At 43.7% G+C, this 23983-nt stretch overlaps 1 protein-coding gene across 1 annotated transcript in view; it reads right to left on the reverse strand.

Annotated features, from left to right (window-relative positions):
* The window catches only part of phlpp1 (PH domain and leucine rich repeat protein phosphatase 1), a 54885-nt gene that overhangs the window by 11172 nt on the left and 19730 nt on the right, over nt 1-23983 (reverse strand). The window contains exons 2-5 of the mRNA XM_050033206.1: nt 7739-7935; nt 6566-6691; nt 5573-5721; nt 762-908 (exon numbers count right to left, since the gene is read on the reverse strand). Coding sequence (XP_049889163.1) covers nt 762-908; nt 5573-5721; nt 6566-6691; nt 7739-7935 — 619 coding nt within the window. The remainder of the gene's footprint in view (nt 1-761; nt 909-5572; nt 5722-6565; nt 6692-7738; nt 7936-23983) is intronic.

The raw sequence follows: 23983 nt of genomic DNA on the forward strand, positions 1-23983 counted from the left end.
GCTGACACTCCCTTAAAGAGTGGGTGAAATGTTTTTTTTCCACAGGCAGGGAGGGGGGATACTGGAGCTCGACCAAAATTTCAAATGTCCTGAGCGTTCCCATGAGAAAACAAACTGGTTTTCAGCCAGCAAAATCTGATTTGTTCCATCCTCTTGAAAACGTTGGCTGAGAAATAAAATAACCTGTGAAGCTTTAGAGGGACAGAGTAACAAATAAACCTAATACAGGAGTCCTCAGCCGAAATGCGAAACAATAAAACCAAAGTAAAGCTTTGCACCAACATGCAAAACTGGATTCTCTACAATAGATTGCCTCAACAACCACTGACTTGCATATGCCAACAATTAAGGCAAAATGTCACGGGCGAACACCACAGATGAGCTGTGCAAGTTGTTGTGCTGTTTGCTCACATGTCGAAACTAGCAAAGCACACCACGATGGTTATTATACCATGTACTTGTTGCTAGGTAACTCCCACATTTGGCTATGTGGTTTGTTTGTGGAAAGGTTCATTGGTTTCCCACCCAGCCCTGAGATGGCATCAATGCAAGCAAGCACTGGCCCCAATTCAGCAGCAAAGGGCCGCTAAGTGAAAGAGTGAGATCAGATTATCCAACAAAGGAAGAACAACTTTAGATTATGGGCATATTCAGCTTCTGAGTTTAGCAAAGGTTTCAGTCTTGTAACAAATACTATTGGTTTGTTCTCATCATGGTTAACAGCAGGTGTGCAGCCTCAGTAGCTTCTTGCTGTTACTTACTTGGTCATGGCTCCCACAGAGCCGGGGACACTGGCCAAGTAATTACAGCTGAGGTTGACCTCCGTCAGCGTGGGGATGTCACAGATGGCTGGGGGGAACTGACCGAGGTGGTTGTTGGACAGGTTGAGGCTCCGCAGACGAGAAAATCTGGAAATAGAGGATCCGAGTATTAGCAACAAATTAGGAGAAGAGAAGAGAAGAGAAGAGAAGAGAAGAGAAGAGAAGAGAAGAGAAGAAGAGAAGAGAAGAGAAGAGAAGAGAAGAGAAGAGAAGAGAAGAGAAGAGAAGAGAAGAGTATGAGCGAGTGATTGGGGATGTAGTATCTTGTCAACATGAATATTGCAAGAGAGTGGAAGATATTCATAAATATATTAACAGATATATTCATGGGCAATGTAGCAAAGTATAGCTTACGCAGAATTTGTTTAAGTGAAAAACACACAGTCAGATTCAAGCCATCCTAAACCTTCGTGTCTGATTGTTGAGAAAACAAGCGCAGCATTGACGTCTGTGTTGTTCATTCAAACACCAGTGACCAGTGGCATTTGGCGTGGTGTCCTATGGCAGAGCGGTGACCTTCAGAGGGGTAAGCCCCTCGGGGGGAGGGAGCTGAGGGAACAAGGGGGAAGCAGGGGACGTGACTCTCTCTGTCTTTATTTATCCATCTACACACATTCAGACGCACACATGGGACGCGTTATCACCTATCATGTGCATGGCGACAGCAGCGAGCCGGAGATGGGCAGTGCGCCATATTAGCACTGCGGGCTGGAGCAGCTGTTGAAACTGGCACTACTTGATTTTTTTCTCCCTTTGTACACACACAGGTTACACACACACACATGCACACACTATACATCATGGTGATGGAGGAAAAAGGCAACCGAGACGTCAGGGCTATTGATTAAGTTGGCCGAGTAATTCCAGCTGAGGGTGACTCCTGCAGGGGAGTGGGCGGGGGGTGTGTGTGGGAAAATGTCATTCCACCATTAAATCAACCCCTGCAATGTGCTGAGTAATGCTCATACTCTCTCCTCAGACTCTCGACTTGTCTGTGTCATGCTCTGTCATTCTGTCCTGTCATGCTGTTCTCTTTCCGCCTTACTCTTTTCCTGGTGTGTTTAAAGCGGCGCTCATTATTTTTTATACGGTCAATGGATTAAGTAACGATGAGGTTTGCTCGTAGACAGAGAATTATCCCACAAATATGCAAGTTCCCCTCAGCTCTGTGAGGCCTTTTAGCTGATTGTTTTGGTTTTTCACCCCGTAAATTCCACTTTTATTAACTAAACTTCAGATGCGTTTTTTTCTGTCAGCACCTACCTAGCACCAAAATGGCCGAAAGACAAAGTAAGCAACTAGCTGAACATAATAGAGCTTCTAGCAAGCTCAAGACACAGATATTTTTTGTTGAAGTTGGTGGAGACCAAAGCAGAGCAACAAATAAAGGCTAATGCCACTCGGTGTAATTTAGCAAGTGTTCTGCTGATCACTACAACAGCTTTATAACGAGATAATATGTCAAAACATCAGTCAATGCAGGTTAAAAACTGCACCGAACAATATTTTTGTGAAAATATCATCCAGATTAGTTCCCCTCAGGTCTGCAGAGCCTTTCAGCCTCTTTTAGCTAGTTGACCGAACCTGAGCTGCGCCCCTCTCTTCGTTACTGTTGCTAAGTCAGACAAGCTTGACAAAAAGAAACACGCCAGTTCCGCTTTGCCGCAGTTTTTATTTGGGAGTTCCTGGGCATCAGACTATATAGTTTCAAGAAGGTGACAGCAAGGGCTACAGTCTGCAATGGAAGGGTATATTCATGATGTTATCTTTTAATAAGAAGGTGGTTTCAGTGAAAAAGGAAAAAAGTAGAGACAAAGGATGACAAGACTATGAGTCAACATTGCTCCAAGACGGTTGGGTATGTGTCCCCTTTTCCCTTTCTGGGGCTCAGTAAAGTACTCTATGTACTCAGAGATAATGCAAACAAAGGAGCGTTAACCTTGATCTTAGATCATGTCATCTTAAAAATATGTCAGCAACGAAGCTATCTGTCCTTTTACAAATCTATCTTAACCTTACCACAGAAGTAAGGAGGTAGCACGGTGCTGCAGTGGTTAGCATTGTCACCTCACAGTAAGAGAGATTCTGGTTCACCCTCACTGCATTGGAGCTCCTCTGTGTGGAGTTTGCATGTTTTCCCCATGTCAGCGTGGGTTTTCTCTGGGTACTCCAGCTTCCTCCCACAGTCCAAAGACATGCAGGTTAACTGGTGACTCTAAATTGGCCGTAAGTGTGAGCGTGAATGGTTGTCGCCTCTCGACCAATGTCAGCTGGGATAGACTCCAGCACCCCCACTACACCCAATAGAATAAGCAGTTATGGAAAATGAATGGAGGAAGCTTGCTGACACTGGTGACCTGACATTAAGATTACTGCTCTTGATGTAGCTGTATGTCAGCTGGGCATTTAGCTAACTAAGATGTGACTTTATATAACGAAATGTGACCTTGAAGATTGTAAATGACCCCCAGCCAAATCTTTTAACCATCTTCACAGCTTGGTTTTCTTTGCAACATAGATGAGATTAGCACAGAGCATAACGGTAACTAACATAACAGGAAGGGGGAAAGTTGACCGAGGTTCTGCCGTGTCCCAAGCTTGATTAATTGCTACTGGAGCACCGATCGAAAAGGGCAGGAATTAAGACGGGCTACAACTCATCACCCCTCATTTCTCAGGAGTTGGTGAAAAGCTAACAAGGGGTAAAGGGAGAGTGGATATTGGACATAGATTCATTAGGCGAGCAGAAACACACTCTAAATGAATCCTAATGTTGCTCTCTGTCAGCTGAATGTAAATAAGCTTGCGAACATTCTCACCGTATCAACTTTATTGGGTTAAAATATGTCAATATTGTGCTCTTATCTTATTCTGCTGCCCCCAGCTGGCCAAAAAAAATCAATGAATGCAACTTTAATAACTTCACTTGGCCTTAAATACCATGATTCATTTTGAATTTTGTCTTTCTGCCACTGATCTGTCCTCCTTTCCTCCCTCTCCCTTTCATTCTCTCTGCATTTGCGTGACTCTTATGTCCTTCATAACTTGCCAAACTGTCATACATATGTAAATAAACAGGCCAAAGGTTCAATCGTATGCATGGAACGTCAGATATTTCCCCTCGGTGAGTGGTGACCTCTGTCTCACGGAGGGATGCATGCTGGGAAGGCAGTCCCATGCCAGAGGAGAGAGCTAGTATCCCAGACAACTGATTATGCATATCTGATTGGCAAATTACCCACCAGTTAGTATTTGGCCACAGAGTAAAGAGAGAGAGGCATGTGGCAGGTTCACACATTCCAATCCTCTTGGAAAAACACAAAGTACTATGACCCCTTGTTAGATGTCAGAGAAAGCCAGTGTTTATACTGAAACAAAAACAGACGCTCACACAACTGTCCACACCATAACACATATACCCACAGTCATGGAGGCTGCACACTGAGTGTTATTGTTCCTGACTTCAGTCTCTCAGGGGCAAAGTGAGTACTCAAGTAACTCTGCTACATGTTTCTGTCCAAACGGCTCTATTTTCAGCTAACTATTCATCTCTTTCTCATTACTGACCTCTTTTTCTGTCATGCTGGGTCAAATGCGGATGAGCCTAGTTGGGTTTGGCAAAGATAAATAGATGATATCTCGCTTGACCAGCAGGGGAGCTGTGCATCACTCACCCAGATTTTAAAACCAGATACTTCCCTTCACATTGTCATCTTTTTAACATAAGTATATAGTGAGGATTTAAAAAAAAAGATAACTCAGACAAGGATAAATCATGACCTCCTTCTCATTCACAATTTTCTCTCAGGAAAACACAAGTACACACACATTCCTGTCAGTGCAGTCATTTAAAAAAGAAGAAGGAAAAAGGCAAATGCCATACTGTATCAAGACTTTGTATGCACTGACCCCAAATCTGTAGCCTGCAGCCACTTTTTCTATTGCATACAAGCAGGCAACTCTCTCTTCCTCTCACACACGCACACACTCCATTCGGCAAACATTGCTAACACATACTCCAGCATGAGATTCACACAATTCACTCACTTTGAATGATAAAAATCTGGCAATAATCTTCAGAAAGAAAGGTTGTGACAGCCGTGCACATGTACATGAATGCAAATATGTGCGTGCACACACAAACATACACAGACACACACACAGACAGACAGACACACACACACACACACACACACGTCTTGGCTGTGGGCTTTAATCTGGGACCATGATAAGCATGCAGCAGATGGTGCCCACAGAGAGAGAGAGAGTGAGGGAGGCCAGGCACATTAAAAGCTTCCCTGCAGACTCATCTACCCTTCTGGGCTCTGGGCTCATTTGGCCTAGCCTGGTACAGCCCGGCCCTGGCTAGCCTCCTTGGTCCCCGCGTGCCAATGGCCCCAGTCCTAGACTGCTCAGGTCGATGGCTCGATAATTGCAGGCGAAAGCTAAAGCTGCCCAAACCAGCCAGCCATGACCTGCTGCGTCCAGTGAAACCTCACTGAGTCAGTGTCTCGTCTCCTCCCCTCCTCGTGCAACAGGCCAGCACAGCTCATGGTGTGGACAAATTATGCTAAGCTTTGCTAAACCTTCTCAAGTCACATCTTGCCCAAACTAGCCCATCCAAACCACCCTGAACTGTGTCCTCGACCTGGAACGCCTCCTCATGCCCATCCTCTCCTTTCTTATTTTCCATTCCCCTCTTATTAATTTAGCCTCAGGTGTGTTTACTGTACAGCATGATGGCACTGTACCTCTGCAGCTGCTGCAGCCGCTGGTCTGCGGGCAGGAAGTTGTGTTTGAGATTGAGGTGGGTGAGGTCGTGGCTGTAGAAGAGGTTGGAAGGAAGTTGCTCCAGGCTGCAGCAGGACAGATCTACCGAGTTGATCCTCTGGGACACCATCTAGATGGAGGCGGGGGAGGAAAGTGAGAAGAGTGGAGAGGTGACAGAGAGAAAGAGAAACGTGGAGTTAAATGGGATTATCACTACCACACAAGACTTTCCTGGTTTACTCTGTGTGTGTGCGTAGCCTGCAGCTAGGTGGTCAAATGTCACTCGATGGCCAATCTTCTTAGGATTAGGGAGTCAGGAGAAGTCGAGGGAAAGTCCCACAGGTCAGTGACCTGACATCACACGTTACATCATGGTGTAATCTAGTTAAGTGCAGGTGCGTAGTAGAGCAGTTAAACTGTGATCATTTGTTAGTCAAATTTATAGAAATGCGCAAGCTGCCATGTAAAATGAAATGACAGCAATAATGTCCACCTTAGAAGGAGATAATCTACCCCCGCTGAACTCGAGCTTTTCAGAGCGGAGTTAGCTAGAGGCTCAGCAGTCGTCGCTGCGGCACGTGCTGCTTCTATCCAGGCTTCTATTCTGAGTGGCCCTCTGGGTGCTGGTGACATGCATGTCCCTGTTAATATTTAGAAAAGAGGTTTTCTGGCTGTGGCCTACTTGAGTTCAAATGAGAGAAAGGAGAGAGAGCCACGAGTGGTGTTTACGTGCGTGAGTGCACCCAGAGACACTTACTTATACTACCGATTGGACGGCAGTGAAATATGTGGTTTTCAATCACACTCTGCTCGTACAGGCAGCGGAATCCTTATGGGTGCAGTGCTATATATTCATACTTGCAGTCACGCATGTTCTGATATACAGTGCAGCTGACCCGTAAATAGTACCGGGGAGCATATGCTTATGGTATCCTTCACTTCCTCTAATCCTCGTGCACATGCATATACAGTACCTTAGCAGCGTGTCTGTGCCAGCGCAGGTGCTCCGTGAAGCTGTCAAAGCTGACGTAGTAGGTTTGACTCTGAGGCCCCGCCGAGCTGAAGGCCAAACAGTGATTGTGCTTCTTCACCTCCTCCACCTGCAGCACGACACACAGGAGTGACATTACAGTCTGACATCTCTGACCCCCCTCTGAATATAAACAATAACCCCCCTGCCTATGGAGTCAGGAGTCGTGCAATAAAGGGAGGCGGAGAGGAAAAGCTGACACATGGATGTCCTAATACATTAGTTATTTAAAACAGCTTCTGCTGAAGAAAATAAGCTGCTTAATGGCTGCAAGGTTGACAAATGCAGTCAACTGGAAGCACACATGACAATATATAAGGCACGCATGATCATACAATGAACACATGTGCGTGACGAAAGCGTGGAACTGCTTTTTAGACACGCAGAGTCACACTCAATCACGTGGATTCTGTGAATGAGTGGCTGACTAGTTACAGTGTTTAAATAGAATACTGGTGCATATACAAACAAACTTAAAATACACACATGCAGAGGCCAGTGGATTGATGAATGGTTGACTAGAGGTCATGTGCTGTGTGTGAAATGTTTAAAAACTGGGTGTGGTGAAGTGTCCTTTGTGTCACACAGTCGGGCAGATAGGGCTTTTTAGAAGAGCCCGTAGAGCTTATGTGGTAGTCCTGGAGATAAACAGATCCATAAAGCAATAAACGGATAAAGGTCACTTTTTTGGAAGGCAGTTTAAAAAAGTAGAGAGAAATAAACACACTCACATTAGAGCATTATGACTCCAGATTAGAAATCGACCAAAACGTTCTTGCAGAATACTGCAAACATTTTGACTTAGACGTAGAACAAAAAAAAAAAAAAAACCTGGCTTGCATCATTTCTGTTTGACCTTGAGCTAAAATGAACAAAGCAGGAAGTATTACTGGGTTACAAACAGTTGTTAAAGGTGAGCAATCTTCACTGCACAGGGAGACACTCGCAGAGGGTAATAAGAGCGACTTATCAGGTCACTCTCTGGTGATATGACATTATGAGTTCATGATCCAAAGCATAAATGACATAACGTCACCATAAAAGACCGGGATGAGAGAGAGAGAGAGAAAAATAAAATGATGTGATGCCAGTCATGCCCTGTCGTGGTGTGACTTACTTTTCCTCCAATGAGCGGCAGGATGTGCATCTTCCCCGTCTGGCTCTCCTTGACGGAGGAGACGATGAGGCAGGTGCCGCACAGGATGACCTGCCGTCTGGTCCAGCGATTGACCGGTAGCTGGAGCTTCCCTTTCCGAACGTTGTATGTCCCTGACAGCTGGACCCGCTCTGAGCTCTCGATGCTTTGGGGCTTCCCTGGAATGAAGAAAAAGAGATTTTGTGTGGTTAGCACTGTAGACCTGACCTCAGAGTGGGCCTGTCAAATTATTTGTTTCTGTTACAGGAAAATAATGAGCATCCCAACAGCGAATAAAATGAATTTGAAAGTGATTTTCTTTGAATAGTAGTTTCATGGCAGGTACACGATACCACTTATACACATATTAAAGGTATATTCTGCAGGATTTTCCTTAAAAACAATGTACAGATGCAAAAGTAATCTCTCTCAATCATCACTTATAATGCCCTAGAAGTGTGTGATGGTATATGTATCTGCAGAAACCCTGCCCTCTGCATGTATGTTCTTATTCCCTTCTTATTTTGCTCTGGTCAGGACATTTCTGTGGGTGTATCCCAGTGTAAAGGTCAGGACTTAATAAAAAAGGTAGTGACCAGGTGCCAGCCAGACTGTAAGCAGTGTGCATCCATAAAGCTGTGACAAAAATTGCAGACCAAGCCCCTGTAAAGTGCAAATGTTGCGAAGAGAAACTCCAAGCCGACAGAGTGAATCTGAGGTTGACTTTCACTTTCATTTTCACTGCCGAGCACTAAAGGAGAGGATGTGATGAAGACTGATATAGAGTTGGCCTGTTTTGTGTTGGATAAGTAAGGACCAGCTGTTAGCTTAGTTAGCTTGCTGAAGTATGGGCTTTTCCATTACAGCTAATGCTACGTTCCAACAGTATCTTGCAGAGTGTAGCGTTTCGGGAGGAGGGGCCAAGTTTGAATGTTGTGTTTATAAAAAGTAATCGACAAATCCTGCAAAGATTACTCAAAGGTATAAACAGTGGTCACTGCAGTAGACAGCTATGTGACGCCATTTTCTTTTATATGCATGGGTTTTGATGCTGTAGTTGCATTTAAGTCACTATAGTGGACCCTAGTGTGTCGTGCCATACACTGCCCCCCCACTGCCCAGGTGTTGTCAGCGCAACACAAATCTCTCCAAACCAAGATGGCCGACGGAATGCAGGAAATGTTGTGCAGCTCAAGAATATCTTGCCAATCCATCTATAATAGGAAACCCTGGTAGGTAAATGAAATCTGGTTGTATCAAGTAACATATAAAGAGCAATACTGTTCCTAAATGCTACTGGCTCTGTAAGACCACTGTACACAGTTGTGCCTTGAGCTAAATGCTAACATTAGCATGCAAACATTCTAACAATGACAATGCTTTATGGTAATGTTTAGCAGGTATAATGTAGCATGTTAGCAACATTTGCTAATAGGTACCAAACACAAACTACAGGAATGCCATTTGTTTCCCTTGTATTTGGTCACAAACCAAAGTATTGGACATATCATAATTTGGAGCTGTGCACATTTTCATGACAATACATCAAATAGTTGTTGAGCTATTTGAGTCTGGACAGCTGCTTAAAACTAATCTGTGCAGTTAGCCGCTAAATAATGCCACAAAATGAGAAATATACCAACAATGGTTAGCAGGAGAGCTCTTACCACAATAGCCGTGGTGAGAGCACAATGCTAGGCTAGCATAAGATCCAAATACATTCAGCACCACTGCCTTGGATGTCCTACTTCGCACATGGAATTGAATAGTCTGGATTTGCATTCAGTGCAGCTCAACATTAATAGAGTCTCAAATTCAATACCAGGTGCACCTCTTTTAAATTATTCTTTTACAATTTCTGAGCTGCCTTTATTCAGTTTTACCCATCTGTCTGCCTCTCCTCCATGCCCTGTTCTCTTGCTTCACCGCCAGCCTGCCAAACCTGACAGTCAGGCTGCTTATCAGGCGTTCTGTCAGCCAGGCTGTCTTATCGTTCTGTCTAAACATCCACCTGCTTTCTGTCTACCTCCACCTCCGCAAAAAACCTCCCCGGGCTGGCATGCGCTGTCCTCCCCCCCGTCGTTCCTCTTCTATCTGTCCGGCTCGCCTGGCTTTCGGTTTCTCCATTCTATCTATGGCTTTGTGTGTTTTTGCTCGCAGCATGTTTAACCTCACTGGTTTCCCATTCGGCCAAGAGATTCATGGAGTGGTGTACGAAGTTTTTCTTTTCCAAGCGACAGATGGCCTTAGAAAATATCTCACATCCCGTGGCCTACTGTAAACTAACTGCATCCATCCTGCACTGTCTCTTTCACACATATTTCACTTCACTGCAAACACGCAGACTGAAGCAGAGGGGCTGCGGAGGTGAGTTAAAGAGAGGAAGGAAGAGTCAGTAGGTTAAAGCAAGTGCGAACTTGCACACGCTTGCATGGCTTTAAATAATTCAGGTCTTTCACATGCCAACTGTAAGGCCTGCGCAGTACTGTAGTACTGTGCTGCACGCTCCTCATATCCAACACGCTCAGCACAGTGTAATAACATTCTGACCAGAGGTCTGCTTGTTTGAGCTGATGTGGCTAAACCTGAGGTCACGACAATACTTTATTCTAATGATTTTCACTAACATAAACACAGCTGAATTCAATTTTGAAACCAGCACAGCCACCGAGCCCTGACCTTTCCTCTGGGCTACAAGCTAATCTTGTGTTCACAACAGAATCAATACCCTGGTTTGCAAAAGGATATCTGCTTTGACTAAATGCTGAGTGTGTCACATAACACCATTGTTAAACGTTGATCAGGACTCGTGTTTGACTACAAGAGCGAGATGTCTTGGTATGCTGAAACAGCAGAGACTATAATACATAACTGGAGGGCATGCAGAAGAGTGCAAGCCTCTGAACTACTGTACAACATGTAAAGCTGCAGCAGTCTCACAACTTACTACTGTGAGAATGCAACAATGTTTGGCAGTCCATCATCAAGTCACACACGTCACACCATCCCAACAGCATGTATAACATAATACCGCCATGTAGCATTAATATTTACTCCATATGAAGTGGCCAGTGAACACTTTTGAAATAACAATGACGCAAAGGTAAAATCCATTTGTCTTTAAACTGCTTGAAAACAAGTGGGTGGCCCAAGGGAATAAGATATATGTCTTACTCCTTTATGTGAAGGGCTATTTATAAACCTGTCTACAGACAATGCCAACTCAAATACGGTCTCATTATAGCCAATGCTGTTCACACTGTGCACAAAGCTGTGAAGCTATCTTTTATACTGTATATGACAATTTAAGCAGCATAACCTGTTTCTCATAATTTCTCTCTGTGCTCTGGCAGTCTGCCGTCACTTCGCAGCAGTAATCAAAAGCTGCTGGCAATCATAATCTAGAGATAAGTATGGATAAATATGTTTTAATGAGCTATGAGGAAATTAAAGACGTTAGTAATATCCCGAATTCATTTTTCTTTTACTGTAGTTACAGGTTGGTGTATTAAAGTCTGCCAAAATTGCATTTGGCATTATATTACTAGAAAAGTGCCTACATGTCTAATTACAAGACTTGGATTTATAATATACTTGCCATTTTTAAATATTTAAGGGCGTTTTTAACTATAGTTACATACAAGTTTTCACTTTCCCAATCCTCGGACAGAGGAATATTAGTTAGCCAACTTTACATCTGTGAACAAAATCCCAAAAGAAAGATATTTAACGCAAACTGCAGCATCTCCAAATGTAGAAAGAAGAAGATATACTTTATTAATCTCAGAGGGGACATTCTTTTACTCTGTTGTCATACACACACAGGGCTGAAATACACACACATGCACAAACACGCCCTATACATGCATTAAATGGAGAGATGTCAAAGTGAGGAGACTGCCAATGGACAGGCGCCCCAAGCAATTGGAGGTTGCTCGAGGGCACCTTGGCACTGCCCAGGAGGCGAGCTGGCACCTCTCCAGCTGCCAGTCCGTACTCCATATTTGGTCCGGACGGGGACTTGAACTGGCGGCCCTCTGGTTCCCAACCCAAGTCCCTATGGACTGAGCTACTGACGTCCAAATCAACTAACTCACAAAATGAATCAATGGATACACTTAAAGGCCATTACACTGTGCACAGTGTTTTCTGAAATGGTATCTAGGTTTTATTTGAGTCATTAAAAGAACACCAGTCTATTCAGTTGTCAGGTTTCAGCGGTATGTCTGTGTATGTCTGTCCCCCACTCCTCCACTGTTGATCTCCACTTATTTAATTGCACTTGGGGAACAAGTGGAGAGTGCAGGGAGTAAACAGAAGTGAAGGTTTTTATCTCTCTTTAAAGGGTCATCATTACCATCCACTCCACATTAAATGCTTGTTAATGACTGGGTATTTGTGTCATTGTGCGTATGTGTACACCCGTGTGGTATAGTTGCTGGCTGGGAGCAACATGCCAAATGTTTTGTGGGGTACTGTTTTGGGAAAGGAGGAAGTGTGAGTCTTATAATCACAGTTCTGACTGTGATTTCTATTGAGTATAGTAACATTTCATGCACCAACGTCCATTTCTCATGTCAAAGCTTTAAAACAAAGAGCACATGACAACTACAGAGTCACAGCAATTAGATAATTAAAGTATTTGAAGTTAAAAATGTCTGTAATTCCTTTAAATTTGAACCAGTGTACCTCGTCTGACACACAAATACAAGGCAACGGACAAATAAAACAGGTGTCAACTTTCATTTTCACTTCCAAATAGGTGGTTTAGATAAGTGAGTTAAACTGGGGACTGAACTCTCTTTAAGAGGAAACATGAGGACGGAAAGATAAGGAAGAGGAGATAGGGAAGCAAACTGAAGATATGATTTTTGAAGGGAAATACTGACCAGCACGAGCCTAAAATCAACAAACTCCATTTCCATTATCATGTTCAACATCATAATCGCAATGGAAAACTCATTCAGTAAACAGAAAGCAGCATGAAGGCCAGGGAATATGTTACAATGGTTACCTCTTGTTTTTATATCTGTTACATATTCAATCTAGCTTTCAAACTCGGTGCTGACTAATTTAGAGTGATGTCGGAGCTCTGCTTGGATGAAGTTGGACAGAATTTGTCTCAGACGTTACGCACCAGAAAAGGGACAACAATTAGTTTGTCCACCTGGGTTTCATGTTTCCATCACTGCCGATCAGAGCTGGAGCTGATAAATATCCATGACTACTGCAGTCATTTGTCCTGGGAATCAATGCTTACTGTAACCTTTCACACTAAAGTTAGATGTTTGTGGGTGTCAGAGGATCTTTGTCCAGTGAGAAAGGGGCTTTAATGTATCTGCTCTAAACCTACATAAAAGGAGGTAAGACATTAAAAAGCATAACAGGCACACCTGAATCGTAAACTCCAGATTACCACCAAAATCTAATCAAGTGTTTTTTTAGGTCGTCTGCCAAATTGCCTCCAAATCCATCTTGCTAACAGTCATAAAAACTGACTGGTGTGACTGAACAGACGTGTTACCCCCTTCCAACTTCGCATGCTGGCAGAGGTAACCAGCAGGCGCATATTTTCATGACTGAGCTTGGGAGGGGGTATGTGTTGCATTAGACAAATTATTCACAAGCTTTTAGCCTCAATATGTCACATGGGTATATTCCTACTATTTTTAGGCCTTTTGTTGGAACGTGCTCTCTCCCACACGAGCATATGCACAGACACACACTCTACTCCTCCTACTCTTCCCCTTGCTGACATGCACACACTGACACAGTGACAGTGATTAACCATCTCCATATGTGCATCCATCTAATTGCCCCCCCCATCCCGAATGTGGATGGACCAAAAACAGCAAGAGATATTGCGGAGGGAGGACAATACAGACAGCGTGAGTGGGCTGCTTTTGTGATAAGAGAAGTTTGAAAGCTTCTCCCGTGCGGATGCTGCTGTTTACAACCATCTCACATGGACGTGGGATGACTGGATTGAGGCATACGCTTCAGTCTGGCCATGGGAATGCACAGTGAAGGAAGCAGGGAGATGGGTGGGACACCCACGTGAGCATCCTGTTTACAGGGGTGGACCAGAGAAAAGCAGGATATCTTGGTAACCCTCCAGTAGGGGAAGGAAATTATAAGAGACAGTTGCTTTATTCCAAATGCATGAACCATGGGCCACCTACACTGGAAATATTTTGAGCAGCGATGATGTTAGTCATGGTGGTCACCCCATAATCTATGGGCGATGCATAAAATGTGAATTTAAAAATAATAGACAGGCCGTGCAAGGTGGGGGTGTTCATGTGCAGAAGTCAGAGTCTATTCCTAGACCTACTGTATGTAGGAGCAGGAGTACTACTGTGTGTGTTGGTTACTGGAGATGGCTTCCTTCCTTTTTCCCAAGCTCAGGAAAAGAGTTTTCCTCCCAACACTAGGCTGCAATACCCATGTGAGCGCACCCCTGCTGCTCAAACACACACACACACACACACACACACACACACACACACACAAACACACACACAAACACACACACAGAAATATACACAAGCTGCTGTCACTCTCATACCAAACCAACAACTAAATCAAAGTTATTGAAGATTTCCAAAGCTATAAAAGGTTTGTTCATATCAGTTAAAAATATAGTGAAACATGATTGGCTGAGAGATGCACTAATACTTCAATTTTCTTGTGTGTATTAGAGTTGCAACTGTATGAGATTTTCACGGTACCACAACAGAAAATATTGCAGTTTCATGGTATTAAAGAATTATTACTATTACAGTCAGGATGTTCCGTACAGGAATGAAAACGGACGGGTTTTTGTTGGTTGAACACACGTTTTATTACTATAATTTAAACCTGAAACCATTTTGTTGATGGAAGTATGTGTAAAAAGTTTCCCCTTAGAAAATAACTAAATTAGAAAGGAGATTCAAAGTCCGGTTGCATTTTTTTCAATATCGTAGATATGCAAATGAACATTGTATGATAACTATCAATTTTTATATCATGGTATACCTTCAAACCGGTATATCGCTGCAACCCTAGTGTGTATGTGAATCAATTTACTTTACTTCCCTAACCCTAACCCTCTTAGTGTCATCACCGCTTTCCAGGGAGTCCTTGATACGTATACTAAAAACCAAACAACACAACAACAAATCAATTAAAACATAGTTGGCTGATCAAGTGTACAAGTGTCCATCCATCCATCCATTTTCATCCGCTTATCCGGGGCCAGGTCATGGGGGCAGCAGGCCGAGCAAAGCACCCCAGACATCCCTCTCCCCAGCAACGCTTTCCAGCTCCTCCTGGGGGACCCCAAGGCGTTCCCAAGCCAGACAAGATATGTAATCCCTCCAGTGTGTTCTGGGTCTGCCCCGGGGCCTCCTACCAGTGGGACATGCCCGGGACACCTTCAGAGGGAGGCGCCCAGGAGGCATCCTAGTCAAATGCCTGAACCACCTCAACTGATCCCTTGCGACGCGAAGGAGCAGTGGCTCTACTCCGAGCTCCCTCCGGATGTCCGAGCTCCTCGCCTTATCTCCAAAGCCCCAGTTTCACTACAGGCAGATTCACTCGCTACAGGGGCGAGGAAATAAAACCTGAACAGCCAATCAGAGTGGTCTCTCTCACCGACAAGCTCCGCCGCCGATTCAACATGCTCAATCGGCCGAAAAGCCGCAGACACCGAAGTGCCGACGGTGCAGGACACACCACAAAAACTAGGCCAACAGGCGCTCACCGACGGCCCGACTTTGGTCGACGGCCTATTGTCGGCTTGGTGTGTCAGGGCCTTAAGGCTGAGCCCAGCCACTCCACGGAGGAAACTCATTTCCACCGCTTGTATCCGCGATCTCATTCTTTCGGTCACTACCCATGACCATATGTGAGGGTTGTGTCCAGAATTAAGTTTATATTTGTATATTTCTATTTTGTTGCTGTGTAGAGCAAGCGGCATCGTCCAGGGCTGAAAAATGAAGCCAATGCCAAAAACTGCAGTTCCACAAATGGCCACTTGAGGCAGATTTCCGGAGCAAGTCAGTACCCATAGACGCCCGTTTTAAAAAGCCCAACTTTACAACGGAAATAAACATGTTTACAGCCTGGTACAAAAGCAGTTACTCTCCTAACTGTAAATGGGGTGAAATTTCACATACCTCACCTGTTTACATTTTATTAAGGTCTAAAGTTGCACATATTTAGGGCGAAGCTGCTTGGATGACAGGCAGCGAGGCGTTGCTACAATCTATGAGTCAGATCTAACCATTGCTCCTCCACAGCTTCAGCCTCTCATCCAAATATGGTAATTTCTGTCTCCAAAAAACCAAGATGACGACAGTCGAAATGAGGAACATGAGGCTTCAAATGGGAGTCCACAAACCAATGGGTAACGTCATGGTGGCTATGTTTATTATTTATACAGTCTATGGTGTAGACTTGTCTAACTGTTTCCAGTTAGTGGTACTACAACACAGAAAGATGCCCTTGAACACAGCATGTCTGACTGCAGGCAAGTCCAGTTGTTGTGGATTCCACCTCTCAGAAGACTGTGTGGCCTTTAAACTTTCTATCTAGTAACAGCAGTGCAAGCGTTAGCCCGCAAAGGCAAATAATTTGAATTTATGCTACCATGAGCTTTGCTTCCTACTGATACATGATGATCATTTGCATTGAGAAGGTGGGAAACTTTTTATGATAAAATGATACATCCTACTGCTATGATCTTGCATGGTAGCACATCCCTGTAGGAGTGGGAAACTGACACCAGGCATGTTAAGTTCAATCCAGGACTCTATAGCTGTGAAACACAAATTATAGATCCAGAAAACAGATGTGTAACAGCTGCTGCTAGCAGTGTGCAGCTTAAACAAGATGTCTCTGAATATTGATAGCGTGTATTTATATAGTATACAAGGCGTATTTGCAAAGTCAACCATATCGACACAGGGAACAACTCTTGGTTGCTTAACATCAGTATTCCCAGTTGATGTTTCCACTACCAGGCTACAAAGCTGCCTCCAAGATGCCCTGCTGCCCCCCGCTATCCATCATTGTTAGTGATGAGTACCCGAGACCGACCTCTCTCCATCCATCTCCTAATTTAACAGATCAACGCTTCTTTCTTCTGGCTCTTCTCCGTAATAACAAGGACACATCCCTGGTTAATCATCCTGCCCTGCTAAATGCAACCTGACATCAGCACACCTCCACTACAGGACTGGGCATGCCGTACCGTAGGGCATCGATGACCCACATAAGTCACAGCAGAGCGCGAGCATGCGTAGACACACACTTGCTTATTCTATAGGCGGTGACAGATGTGATGGACCGGATGGCAAGACTGTAGGACTTATGAATGCTTGTAAGCTTACTTTAAGCTCATATAACTGCAGCATCGGCTTTTTCTGCTTCTTTTGAAATGTATCTCAACCTCAGCATCTCATTAAATATCTATTAGGAAACATCTATAAAAACTTGACAGGAGACACTCTACCAAACAAACATCATCCTAATCTGTGCCGTGCTGGAGATATTAACTCTTAAAGAGCAAACTACTGTTGAGGAAAGTTGGTGGAGAAAGGATGTAAGACAAAACTGTGCCAGCTGTTACTCTGCGACACAAATAGCTGCACTGTCCTTCTGTTACAAAACACACACACATGCACACACACAATGTCAAAATGCATCGAACTAAAGGTGTGTGTTTTCAGGCAAGGGAAGGATGTGCTTTCCACATCTGATCAGCGAGGCCTCTGTACCCGAATCGCTGCACTCCTTACTCTTTCCTCCATCCCTCCTCCCTCTCTTTCGCATTCTCCGTGGATGACTTGTGGTGATTACTCAGATCCAAAGTGACAGGCCGTGTTAAGCCGACAGTCCGCCCGGGCAGCGGTTGGCGAGCCTTGCTGGAAGGTGGCAAAGGCCGTCGCGGGTGATAGGCTGCTCACCGCACTCACCTAAGCGCTCCACATCTTTCCTCACATTACACTTTGCCTCTCTCGTCTTTTCACAACGATGTTAAACTGTGAACGTGCCGGCGAGAAACACAACATTCAGTGGAGGCTTTGACGAAGGCCCCACAGTGTCACAGTTTATGGAATGAGTGATCCTTAATTAGTCGCTTCTAAATCCTACAAACATCCTCTTGAAAAGTTCCCAGATGTTCTCGCACAAACGGGTCCATGGAGATAGAAGGGGCTGCCTCCCCCTCTGGGACCCAGGAGGTGTTGATGTGTGAAATGTGTCAAGCTGTCCTTTGTCTAAAAGTGATAAGACGATGAGGTGCGTGTATGCATGGGGAAAATAGATGAGGTGTTCATGCATTATCGCTGTGTGACACTGCATAAACTACATGTGTCTGTGTGTCCTTACTTTGAATCGTGTTCAGCATTGGTTTGCCGTGTTGTCTTCACTTTTTAAAAAGCCCAGGTGCATTTTATTGAGTGTTTCTTTTTTATATATTTTGACTGAAATGTTAAGCAGTCAAAACATTTAACAAGGACGGGCCAGAGAGTACTTGGATGTTTTTGTTTTGTTCGTTTCAGGTAGTGTTTTTTTTTTAGCCTGCTAGCAATGGGGCTATAAAGACGTTGAATATGACATTTAGGCCAGTGGTTCCCAACTGGTCCAGCCACAGGGTCCAGATTTCTCCTTAGTCATTAGTTCAAGATCCACACAGTTCAATACATTTAGTGTCATACTTGCATTTGGCCACGTCGTTGAGATGGTTCACTGTCTCTGTCAAGTAGCTGTCTTTTATTCACTCACTCCACAGGAGGAAATGGCACTTCAAAACAAGAACTCTTTGCCGGAAATTCATTGTCCTTAAAAATAAAGAGCGTTTTTGACAAACTTGACATTTTTGTGAGTCACCTGTGGTCCTTTCAGAGTGGACCCATGACCCACTTTTGGACCGCAACCCACCTGCTGTAAAAGCTGTCCTAACTCACTGTGTCATTGTGGAAGTGTACCACCAACCCTCCAGTTCCCCCCTGGCTAAAACCATTAGCTCTGTCAGTACTGTTGCCGATGTTGGTGTCTTTTATGGAGTTAGCACCGTTTACTGTCGGTCAGCTCAGCCACCTTCATGTGCAGACAACCTGAGTCAGACTCTAAATCATAGATATGCTCTGAATGTCATATACAGCTCCTTTAAGAATGGCAATGTTGCTCTGTTGGTTTGGTCAGTTGGCCCACCACTTTCGTTCAGAGTGAATTATCTTGACAACTATTATATGGACTGCCATAAAATGCTGTACATTTAGGATCCACAGCAGATAAATCCAACTGACTTTTTTGCTTTAGCGTCACAATATTTGTCCTCTGCATACCTGCAAAACTGACATCCTATCAACCTCACTTGTACTTTGTGTTTAGTGCTAATTTGCAAATTTCAACATGATGAAAATTAAACTGGCTAAACATAATATCACTGTCACATTGAGCATGTTAGTATGATGCTGTTAGCATTTTGGGGCGGCACGGTGATGCAGTGATTAGCATTGTTGTCTCGCAGCAAGAGGGTTCCTGGTTTGAACACAGGGTAGGGGAGCCGTTCTGTGCAGAGTTTGCATGTTCTCCCCGTGTCTCGTTATAGTGGCAATTATTGTTTTAGTTTTGCTCAGTGTCACCATTTGGAAGCAAGAAGCTATCTATCTTCTTTACCTTTGGATTACTTATGTTTAATGTGTCTAGGTCTATAGTCTATAATATCTGCAGTACATTAACACAAAGTCAACTCATAAGTGCAGTCAACAGTGAAATCATTATAAACAAAACTGTAAACTCTGCAGTGCTTGGACAGCGCCACAAGCAGCTGATTAACTAGATGAGTATTTATTCAATCATCCATGTTGCAGCTTTGATTTCATTATCTCTTTAATTAATAAAACAATTACACATGATAAAATTGTTATGCATCTCACATGGGCACATTTTTGAATGTGTGGAGTTTTGAAAAAAAAGGGTGCAATGTACAGAATTTTAATAATCTGAAATGTACTAAAACAATATCTATCAATAATTCAAGATAAGGTGACAAGGCTGTGGGTGTATTTGTTTTTTTTGTGTTCACCAGAGTGCCGAGGAGTGCCTCCAATCCCTCCAGGGAAAAGCCGAGTGGCACTGCTTTGTGCTCCCGTCTATTGTCAGACACCCAACATCCTTCAGCTTAAACAGCTCAGTCGAGGTGATGTTTCTCCTTCTTCTCTTTCACCCTGTTGTCTGCGCTACTCTTAGCTGGTGATGTAGCATTAAGGATCAGGGCCAAGGAGACACAGGAAGAGGGCTCAGGGAAAATATGTTGCTGTGGCCCTGGTGACCATGAGACATCCCGGCATCCCCAGACAGAAGGCGGAGTGGATAATTAATAGTTTGATGGATGCCCTCAAATTCTGATACCTCATCTCTCTTAAGCATGTCACCAGGAAGGACAAGATCAGACAGAAACACACACACACACACACCATATAAAACCTCCTCTCTCAGTCCAGTGAAACACATCCTGAATCCAAATGAGGTCACAGCCTGCAATATCTTCCCCATCAAACCATTATTACCCTTTGCCCCTGGGGAGAAGGGAACTAAACAGCCTTCTGCTATTAAAGGCATTGTACAATGCCAGTTATGAGGTCAGTGCATTACCATTCACCACCTGTGGGGGCAGTGTGGGAATGCATTATGACAGGGGGATGACCTGAAGGAGGATTTGTAGTGAGTTCTGTAATGCTGAATTATCCCTTCTCTTTTTTTTTTACTAGAGTTTGACCCACTTACACACTCAGTTGCTCTTCTGCATTTTTTAATTTCTATCATGACTTCAAGCAAAGCAGAGGACATTTCATATCTTCACATCTCAGGTCCTGTTAACCTGATGCAAATCTGTGTTTATGGGCAGAGGCAGAAACAGATGCAAACGGTGTGTAAATATGCAATCATAACTCATGTGCCTGACAGCAGGAATGAGGAACTACGATGAGAAAGGACCCATAAGAGGTCGATAAATCATATGTGCAGCTGTGCATTTTCAAATAAATGACTTATGTGCACCTAAGTGAAAGAAATAACCGCGCTTTCCATCAGCCGCACCGTCCTTCACACCACCTGCTGCACTGTGAACATGCTTCATCATGTAATTCAATCAATATTCACTAAAAATAGACCCAGATGCAGCGGACAGTGAGGAGGATTGCCTCGGCACTGCTTCGAATCGCAGGTGTCGGCATCAAGGCTTGAAAAACGAAGATTTTCCCCAGTGATTCCCTCTGTCAGTGGAAGGGTTGGACACTGACGTACATAGATGTGTGCTCCCTCCATACTCCCCCCCCCCTTCCCGGCTCCACTCCTGCTGCTGCTGTTATGTAATGAGTGTTTGTTACGAAACCTTACATTGGAAAACACGAGCCCACTGGTCAGAGCACACATTCACAATCACACACACAAGAGCTTTGGTGGTTTCACCCCATTGTTTGTGGGAATGCAACTGTAATGGACAAAAGTGTCCCTGTGTTTGCTCATGCATACAATATGTGTGTGTAGGTGTGTGTGTGTGTGCATACTACAATTAATTGAATACATAGGTGTAAACCTGAGTCTGACTGTGAGGCTGTGGAAGTGCGCAGAGCACTCAAATAAATTATTTAGTATGTTTGTGGGCGAGTGTGTGTGTATAAAATACATAAATAAAAGTACAGAAAAAAATAATGAGGGTTCATAGTTGCGTGCTGCAGTACATGAATATTGGGAGCTATGCTGGTGTAGAGAGAACTATGGCAAGAGAGAGGGGGATGCTATGCTGGTGTAGAGAGAACTATGGCAAGAGAGAGGGGGATGGACATAAACGCATAGATGCATAGGATGGAAAGAAAAGAAAAAACAAGATAAGACAAAGCAGAAAGCTAAGGCTAAGATGGAGGAATAAAAAAAAGCAGAAAGCTAAGGCTAAGATGGAGGAATAAAAAAATGTACAGCTAGATAAATACATGGATAAACAGACAGAAAAGGAATTGGCTCCAGGCATATCCTGTCACCTCAGGCAGAGAGACTCGTGAGAGGAAAGAGCTGTAAGACGAGGTGAGCTAATCTCAGTCAGCTGTAAATTTTGGTATTAAGACTGCCACAAAATACTCTAAAGCAAAAATCGTGTGACTGTATAATCATGCCTGAACAGATATTACAGGATACAGTTTATTAATACTGAGGTTTTTGTAGCTTTGGACATTATTTTGATCAATTATGGTGACATGCGTAATCTACCGGTTTGTGTGTACACAGCAACACCAAGTACAATAAGTCAAAGATCAACCAAGAACACATTATGTGAACTACAATGAATGATTACTAGGGCTGACCTGAATGCTTTAAAGCTCCAATTGTTGTCATGGTAATCAATGTCTAATGTCTATGTCAGTATTCAAAGTTTTCTCACCAATAAACTGTTGGAGGAAACTGAAAGAGATGGCAAGTGTCAGATACAGATAAGGTCAGTGTCCTCAGTGCAGTCATTAACCCCCCCCTTCAAGGAATTAAGATGGGGGCATGACGAGGGAAAGGGACAGCTAAGATAGATTGTGGAGCGTTATCCGCAGCCGGACACTATAGTAAAGACCTTGCTTTGCACCCACAGTGTTTGAGTTATTAATAACTTACAGAAACATTGCATGCAATAGTCCACCTTCCACCTTCTCTTCCCCCACACGCAGCTCTCACACACAAAGAGAAGTTAAGTCCTACCAAAGTCTGGTTGCATTCAGGTGGTTGATTAGTGTTTATGACTATGATTGACTACTACATTTAGACTGCAGTGTCAGTGGCGGAGTCCGCCATTCCCGATGATGTGCACATGCACAAGGGATTCACAGGAAGCAACTTTTGCACACACTGGACAAAATTCAGAAGACAAGAAAGAAATGCACATTTTGCATTCTTTGTGCACATGCTCATATGTCACGTACAGCCATCATGTAACCAGGACGAGCAGAACAGAAAATATATTTGCTTTAGTAGAGGTATAGCTTCAGTGATTTACAAACAACACATGTTGCACAAGTTCCTCAATAAACATGTCATTTCAAACACATCTCTGAGACTCGTATGTACAGATTTCCGCATTTCAGCATTACCACCAGTGACCACAGGTGTTGCCAAAACAACCAGAACTGAAATCCCGAAATGGAACTGAAAGGATTAAAACTGCAGAATGTATTGCTTACTGCTTTTTGTCATGTTGCCTCATTCCCAAATCTCAGAAAACAGCTACATGTATGTGAACATAACATCGCAACTGATAGAAATCATGGCCAGAACTACAGCTGTAAGACTGGAATTGTGATACCCTTGAATAATCCTTTAATGAGCAAAGCCAGGCAGACATAGTCATATACAGGCATATTCCTTTAAACAAAAGCAAAAACATTTCTTTATCAGCAGAGATGCTACAAGAGAAGCTGTACGGCCTATTTACCGAGGACAAAGAAAACGAGCAAGCTGTCTGACAATACCTTGCATCACACAGCGCCAGGGCTAATTTAAATGATGATAATGCTTATCTTTTTTTTAAGGTTAACAACTCAGAAAAGACTTTGATGTCTCCCTCACTTCCAGTGAGCGTCTCATATCTTGCCAGCAAAAGGTCAGATGTATTCTCCGTCAAACCCTCCAAGTGTTTATGTAATGCTGTTCCGTGTAGATTGAGTTAAAATGCATGATAAACTTGTTCACCAGGGTGGAAGAGGATGGCTATTCCATGTTGGGCATTAATGAATTACCAGCAGGTCATGAATGCGTGAGAAACAAATGGGAGGCTGCGCTTTTCACACACAAAATAAAGCAAGCCTGCACACGTGTGAACTGAGTTACTGTTGTGTGATAGTAAACTGGCAGGAGAGCCAGGGTGCCTAGTTATGTAATGTATTTCTGTCTTGCTTGCGCACACACACTCGCACACACAGGTTATGACCGGAAAGGTTTCAACTGTGTGTGTGTGCATATTTTAATGTTTCAGAGGGCAAGGAGGCTTTCAGCTGAACTGAAATTTCTCATTTTTCCTACTTATCTTCCTCCATTACCTATTCCCTAAAGTATATAACGTCAGGCCTCAGTATTCTTAGCTGTCATCCACACTCCAGCTCCTCTCTCCCTACTTTCTTCGGCTCAGATTTAAAGTTTGAGTGGTTTTATGTGCCGTGGTCCTCGCAGGGAATCACCATTTCTAGCCCAGCTTAC

Source organism: Epinephelus moara, chromosome 21, assembly GCF_006386435.1.
Source record: "Epinephelus moara isolate mb chromosome 21, YSFRI_EMoa_1.0, whole genome shotgun sequence".
Lineage (NCBI taxonomy): Eukaryota > Metazoa > Chordata > Actinopteri > Perciformes > Serranidae > Epinephelus > Epinephelus moara.